The sequence below is a fragment of the Haliotis rubra genome, unplaced genomic scaffold (genome assembly GCF_003918875.1).
Source record: "Haliotis rubra isolate DU_JTF1 unplaced genomic scaffold, ASM391887v1 Scf32, whole genome shotgun sequence".
Taxonomy (NCBI): Eukaryota; Metazoa; Mollusca; class Gastropoda; order Lepetellida; family Haliotidae; genus Haliotis; species Haliotis rubra.
Window position 1 is genome coordinate 957,036 of NW_025766991.1, and position 8,346 is coordinate 965,381.

The 8,346-nt window shown below is 42.1% G+C and overlaps 1 protein-coding gene across 1 annotated transcript in view; it reads right to left on the bottom strand.

Moving 5' to 3' along the window:
* The window catches only part of LOC124283664, a 49,178-nt gene extending 46,864 nt beyond the window's left edge, over window positions 1–2,314 (bottom strand). The window contains exon 1 of the mRNA XM_046719655.1: window positions 1,320–2,314. Coding sequence (XP_046575611.1) covers window positions 1,320–2,095 — 776 coding nt within the window. The 5' untranslated portion in view covers window positions 2,096–2,314. The remainder of the gene's footprint in view (window positions 1–1,319) is intronic.
* Between the last annotated feature and the right edge of the window lie 6,032 nt (window positions 2,315–8,346).

An 8,346-nucleotide genomic window follows, 5' to 3' on the forward strand; every position in this document is an offset into this window, starting at 1 on the left:
TCAAATTGAAATCGACATAAATCCGATGCATCATAATTATCAATAATACACTGACACAAATATGTTTAAATAGTATCTGTTTTACAAAAAATATTTCTGTTAGCTATATGTACCCTATATAGGTATGGTGGTACAAGATGTATACTATATTGCAAAGAATGATGTAGAATGGCACTGTGGAACATTCAAGGAGCACACTTCTGCCATTGTGTCATAGGCACTTCGACAAGTGAGCTGTTCGCAGTTTCACAAATCGATCAATTATCCTTCTGTGATATACGTGCGCTTCTAATATTTATAAAACTGAAAGAATCTTTCGTCTCCCGAGAAGTATCACAGACAGATATTCCATCAGTCTATCCGAAAGGCCAACAACTATCACCGACGTAAACGTATTCGAGGCTATTATACGCTCTTATAAGTCTCAGGGGTAACATGATATCTTTTGAAACCTTTAAAAAACCAAAACACGTATCGTTAGCTAAAATCACAACCGACTCAACGCAGTTCAATTTCCCCAATATATAACACTGAAATGTAATGTAAAGATCGACCACAAATGATAGTTAATTATTTAACAAGTATATGGACACAGAAAGCTCCACGCAGCAAGATGGTAAAAGGAAATCCACCCGCCTTCTACATTAGTTTCTGAATGATGCACCCGGATAAATATTTCATAAACGAGGTGAAATGTACCTAAAATCAATAGCCACAGTCACTGTGAGAGGGCCTTCTAGGTATATATTCAAATGGCATCTTTCGGTTCAAAAATAACCCCAAAGGCACGTACGTCAGATGCAACATGCAAAGATGCGTTAAGGAGGCTGCAGAAACATATGTAACTCCGAAGAACACCTGCATGTGTATCTTTGAATTAATAAACGAATGCGACGTGGAACTGGTGTTCCTAAACTCAGTATTTTGCGAGGAGTAGAAGAGTCAATTAACACTAAGCGTATCGCGTAACGGTTCTCAGTGTGTTAATGAAACAAACTGGCATCAGTTTGAGAGCCGTTCACCCCCGGCACTAACTGAACGGGTACAACAGTAAGCTTGACCCTGTTCCCAAGCACATATGTTTGGTATTCAAGCAAAACTAGGGATCGTGTTTCACGTCAGCGAGTATGTGTTGCGGGTTTCTTACAAAATCCCACTTGTAATATTTGGTGCATTTTAACGCTACACCGATTCACGGAATTTTAACCAGGATACTTCAATAGATGGTAAAATGCGTCAATGGACACGATTGGTGGTAAATATGAATTTCTTAGAGAACCTTTGTAAAGTTTACGAGCATAAAACATCGATGGGCTCACCTGCAGGTTTTTAAGTCCAGCGCTCCCACAAACACGCATGTTCCCCCGTTTAGGCAGTAGTACCGATCAGCATACACGCATGGCACAACATGGGTGTATGTTATGTCAATGGGGCCCCCAGAGAGGTACGGAGATATCCTATTGTCCAGATACGATCGTCCATAGCTCCTCCTTGACCGATGCCCAGGCCTCGTCGGCCCAACAACCACTGTTACGTTATTACTTTTAGACTTGTCCAAACTATCTTGACCATTACGTTTCGCTTCTAATGTGATTTCGTTCGACTTAAGAGAGTCCGTTACAGATAGCGAATCCCCTCCATGGGGGCGAGGGATATTTTTCCTTAAATTATTTTCCTGAGAAGTCAAACTTTGGTCCCCCTGAAGAATATTTCGGGTCCTTGAGTTCAAAAATTCTTTCACATCCTCTTGGAGACCTTTCGGCAATTGTTTAAAATAGTCCGAATTCTCGAATCTTTGGATCCAAAGTTTCTCCATGCTTTGAATGACCGCCCTCGTGGCATCAGCTGTGATTGGTACGGGCAATGCATTGGTGGCGGGGTACTGAGATGTGATACCCGGGGTGGTCCCTCCCGTCGGGATGGGAAGACACTCGCTAAGAGCAAGGAGTGTAACAATCAGCTGTAACAGTGGTAGAAAGAATGTACAACCCATGGTCGGTATGAGTGCATCTTGTGATGTACGCTTTGTAAAGCTATATCGATGATATCCGTGTTGTGTAGTAGCCGGCAACGCGTTTGTGTGTGAGGGGGCCATGTTGGCCCATTTCCGTCCGTTTATCCCCGCCTCCTTGCTGTCACTCCGGCGCCGGTTTCCAAACTCCCCGAGAGTATGAACGTCGCTCAGCGTGGATATCGCACACGCCTCACGGGCCAGCTCCGGTACTGTTAACCGTCCCGCTCTCGGGGGAAGCGCGACTCTTTCAAACGCTGATGAGCAATCCTGTGGAACTGGTAATTTTATTCCGGGTACCAATTAATACAAGGCAAGCACGTTTGGAAGGCTTGTGTGCATGAGATAGACCGGGCGCTAGATATTTGCTAAAGTCTTTTAAATGTAGATCCAAGTACAGGGCGATGTCCCGTGAACGATAGACTGGCCTGTATGGGCTCAAAGACAGATTAAGAAGTAACTTGCTCCGTTGGCCAAAGACTCGCTATCTCAAAGACGACCGTGTCATATGTCACCTGCATATGAGAGAGCTGCCACTTTTATAGCGAGCTTCACGTATCGCCCACTCACCATAGTTTCCACGATGCTTTTCTCCATGAGGTTTGAAAACATGTAGATCCACTGCATTCACTATTAGTGCAACACTCGTTATAAACACTGGATCTATCATTCACATTATTTTCGCCCGGATTCTGTTTTTTTTCGCATGTAAAGGTGGGAAAATATCAGACTGTAAACACCTACCACGTCTACAGAATGTAATCATAACATAGTAGTTTATCACATACATATTATCCTAACTTTACGAGAACATACAAAAGGAACATTATTTGATTGACATGCTGTAAAGTTTCGCCCCGCCCTCTCCAACATAGCTTCATTGGTGCTCATGTGAAGTGTAAACAAGCGAATGGTACTGATAGAGCTGGCTTTCTCCACCGACAACAGTTGTAGGAGTAGATATAGTGACACTGCTGGTCGATAGAGGCCGGCGTGGGACAGAGCTACCGTAGACATTCAGCCGGTGAAATGTACATGCGTCTATTTCGGTGAAATGCACATGCGCCTATTTCAGTGAAATGCACGTGCGCCTATTTCAGTGAAATGTACATGCGTCTATGTCAGTGAAACATACATGAGCATGTTTACGTTTCTTTCGAATATTTGGCTGGAGTTTGTACAGTGAAATGATTATGTATACATGTATACAGACACTCAAACACTTCGCTAACACGTTTTATCGATTAGCAATGGTTGCACTGAAACGTGGCATGTTGTAATACACATCTGGGCAATTAGCACCACACGGCTCTTCCAACGCTGGTCCTATGTGATCTCTCTTCTTCATTTTATGCTAAGGACAGACAACAAATCATCATCGACAATTTTATTTCACAGGGAATGAGCTTATCCAAACGATACTGTTTAATACTGAATGAAATCATCCAAACGAATTATTCTGTCATGACGTTTAAATTTTAATTGTGCGGCCTGTTTCTCTTTTAAAACTGTGTAATCTTTTTACATTTACTGAAATCAGAGATTCTGATTTCGACAATTTGATTCAATAAACATCGGTTCCATATTCAGTGATACCTCGTTAATTAGAAATGATTGGGACTAACCAGATTACAGTTACAAATTTCAGTGAATCTTGTTTTCGCATTAATTATGACTTTGGTTAATGATCCTGACACTATATTATGTGTAATGTTCAGTCACATTTGCTGTCGTAATTACTTTCTGTGAATATATATGAATGCATTATTTGGGCTCAGTCCATAAAGGAATACGCCGTTTCATGTGTAGAATGAATGAATGAATGGACGGACGGACATGCGGACTGACTAATAGATGGAAGGATGGACGGGTAGACGACGGATTTTTACAAGTGACAAACTATCCATTAAAGAACAAAAGAGGCCGTTGTCATCCAATAGTTAAGGTTTACTGCACTCGTGCAGATCCAGGTTAGAATTGGTCTTCAGTAACCCATGCTTGTCGGAAGTTGCGACTAATGGGATCGGGTGGTCAGGCTCGCTGACTTGGTTGCCATACGTCATCGTATCCCGATGGCATAGATCGATGCTCATACTGTGGATCACTGGATTGTCTGGTCCAGACTCAAATATTTACAGACCACCGCCATATCGCTGGAATATTGCGGTGTTAAGCAATCAAACATCCAACCAACTTACAGCGAACCCGTTTGTTTTCCTATGTATGTCCAAGAACTACAACAGATATAGGAGACTAAAGAATAGATACCATTTGTTTTTTTGAAATTGAAAACAGAAACGTTAAGTTTCTTAAATTCGGCTATGTCTACTTGACCATCGCATCGGTCACAGTTTGTCAAAAAAAATCCGAGGCTTGAATCTTCAAAATAATGTCCCTGGGCGCCGTTTCACAAAGCTCTCGTAACTTTTCTCGTAACATTCATACCTCCTATGTTACAGTATAGGACTGACTGACTGAGTTTAGTTTTACGCCGTTTTTAGCAATATTCCAGCAATATCACGGCGGGGGACACCAGAATACAGTATAGGAAGTACGAATACTACGAGAAAGGTTACGAGATCTTGGGCTTACGAGAGCTTTGTGAAACGGGGCCCTATATCATGTTTAAAATGCATTATGAATACACCAACCTATTTGAGTAAATCATTGCATTAATTCTATTCATTCCCAAAACATTACATCAACATAGGATGTTTCCATTGTCAGGTTCAGTCGTTTCAGTCTGTGTACTGCTAAACAGCAGTCGTAATTCAAAATTACCCAACTGGATTTACCGTTCCATCGATCACTTGATTGTCTGGTTTGTTTACAGGCCGCAAGGCAAGAGTATTTCTGTGCGGCGCCAGGTAAACTGCTTCAATTGTTAGGTCAATTTTGGGAATGGCAGGTACCGGCAAGATATATTATACCCTCGCTAAAACCTGGTGTCATCAGCAATATACTTACCTCGCTAACACCTGGTGTCATCACTGATATACTTACCCTTGCTAACATATGATGTTATCACTCATATACTTACCTTGCTAACACCTGGTGTCATCACTGATATATATTACCTCGCTAACACCTGGTGTCATCACTGATATACTTACCCTTGCTAACACCTGGTGTCATCACTGATATATATTACCTCGCTAACACCTGGTGTCATCACCGATATACTTACCCTTGCTAACACCTGGTGTCATCACTCATATACTTACCTTGCTAACACCTGGTGTCATCACTGATATATATTACCTCGCTAACACCTGGTGTCATCACCGATATACTTACCTCGCTAACACCTGGTGTCATCACTGATATACTTACCTTGCTAACACCTGGTGTCATCACTGATATATATTACCTCGCTAACACCTGGTGTCATCACTGATATACTTACCTCGCTAACACCTGGTGTCATCACCGATATACTTACCCTTGCTAACACCTGGTGTCATCACTCATATACTTACCTTGCTAACACCTGGTGTCATCACTGATATATATTACCTCGCTAACACCTGGTGTCATCACCGATATACTTACCTTGCTAACACCTGGTGTCATCACCGATATACTTACCCTTGCTAACACCTGGTGTCATCACTGATATACTTACCTTGCTAACACCTGGTGTCATCACTGATATATATTACCTCGCTAACACCTGGTGTCATCACTGATATACTTACCTTGCTAACACCTGGTGTCATCACTGATATATATTACCTTGCTAACACCTGGTGTCATCACCGATATACTTACCTTGCTAACACCTGGTGTCATCACTGATATATATTACCTCGCTAACACCTGGTGTCATCACCGATATACTTACCTTGCTAACACCTGGTGTCATCACTGATATACTTACCTTGCTAACACCTGGTGTCAACACGATATATATTACCTCGCTAACACCTGGTGTCATCACCGATATACTTACCCTTGCTAACACCCGGTGTCATCACTGATATACTTACCCTCGCTAACACCTGGTGTCATCACTGATAAACTTACCTCCCTAACACCTGGTGTCATCACTGATATACTTACCTCGCTAACACCTGGTGTCATCACGGGTATTTTTACCCTCGCTAACACCTGGTGTCATCACTGATATACTTACCCTCGCTAACACCTGGTGTCATCACTGATATACTTACCCTCGCTAACACCTGGTGTCATCACTGATATACACTGATATGATTTTCAGTGAACCATTCATTTACGTTTTATAGTTATTTTTTCTTTAAACTAAACGGGAATGCTGTTTCCAAAATTAGTTAAGACTTTTTATTCTTTTGCACTGACGTTCCATATTTAATCAATAACATTTCGACATGCTGAAATGACAGTGACATACTTGTTTACAGCTTGTCTTGCTGCTGTTCATATTCTCAGCTGATGTTCAATTTAGTCTGTACGGCCTTACGTTAAGAAAGCCTAAGTACAGTCACACATTCGTTCTCGTGCTGTGCCAAGGGGCATAACTCTAACTGGGCGTTGACTTGGACACTGTTAGAACGAAACGACAATTTCAACTGTGTGTGGTGCAAACGTATTTCACCTGTTAAACCAGTGCACAACAATGCTTAATATAAGCCTAAACCCACTATGAACAAATGATTGATAGTTTGGACATCAAAAAATGGATTTTCATGGTTTCGGGAGAAAAATGTTTCCTTGTCGACTAGCCCCTGAATAAGGCTTTACGCATCTTAAAACAATTGAGCAAGCGATATCTCGCCGGGAAACACCTTAATTGGTTTACTTAAATGTTCAACTAAAAGAATCCGCCCAAAACACGATGCAACATGAAACCAAACAGACTGATGATAATGTCCATCAAAGATGTCTTGAGAGACTGTTGAAATTTGGAACACAGAATACAGCGAAACCACATGACGCACGCCACTGGATCAACGAATGAGTTGACTTTAAAACTGCTTTAAACATTTACGTATTAATAATGACGTAAAACAGGCCTTACAGCGCCTTATCCCGGGGGCGGTTTGACGTACAGTGTAAACAATAGAAAACAAAACACATAGAAACATACAATAATACGCTTATGGTGCAATGGCAGGGAACTGTTTGTTTGGTCCGTGCCACTTGTTGTGTAATATTCTAGTCGTACTGCGTTTAACAAGCTATAGTTAATTAATTATTACTTTGGATTCGACATAACCGTAATTTACTGTATAAGGTAACAATTTTTTTCAAAGGGTTTTTATTGCATTTCTACTTGTTAATAAATTCTACCTGATCCTATTGGCTGAGGAAGTGTCCTGATGAATCTCAAGCACCAGTGACAAGTCATTTCAACAATGCCCAGATGGAGTGGTTGGTTGGCTGGTTGGGTGTTGTTTAACGCCAGCAGCATTCCAGCTATATGGCGGCGGTCTGTAAATAATCGAGTCTGGACCAGACAATCCAGTGATCAGCATCATGAGCATCGATCTGCGCAATTGGGAACCGATGACAGCAGCCTGTCATGTGCTACAAGTTAATGGGTGGGATGAGGGGTGCAAGGAAGGTGCCACGAAAAAAAAAAAATACTATTCAGTAAGTTGTCACCTTATTCAGAAGGGCCCCAATGAGACTCCATATCCCTAGCCACGGTCCTTGCTTTTACGTCGCACCGACATTTTGTCAGTCTTTCGTCATATCCGGTAACTCACTTCAACGTGCGCGGCAGCACAATATCCTAGCCTGCATCCTCCTAGATGTTGGAATCAACAAGAACAAGAAGGCGTTATGTTGACGTTATTTCCCTTCAGCGGTTGCAACATTGTCGATTCAGCGTCATCGGTTTCGACAGCGTTGGCGTAGCGTTTGGTTTAGTTACGAATCCAATCCCTCCTTCAAAGGAGAGACGGGCGGATCCGAGTGTATCGGAGACCGTATGAGCGATGTACCGATGTCGACAATTTCACTGGATAAACTGTCATGTTGGGGGCAGTCATCTCCAATCGGCGATTAACAGATCTTGTTCATATCCAGGGCAAGTTAACAGTTGTCAGTTATCATCACGAACATTACACCCTTAAGTTTTACCGGCTCTGCAAGCACCAGACGCCATTTTACAGAATGACAATGGTCGTCCTCAGGCGTGTCTGTACCGATTTCCTGAGAGGTCAGAACATCAACGAACTGATGTGACTGTCAAGGTCACCAGATCTAAATCCAGTTGAGCATCTGTGGGATGAGCTAGACAGTCGTAATTACGTCAAACAATTCAAGAAGAAAGCTCTGTCGTTCCACAAAGTGTCACGTACGTAGCCATCTAGGTTAGAGGGCGTTCAGGGGGGACAACCACAGTATTA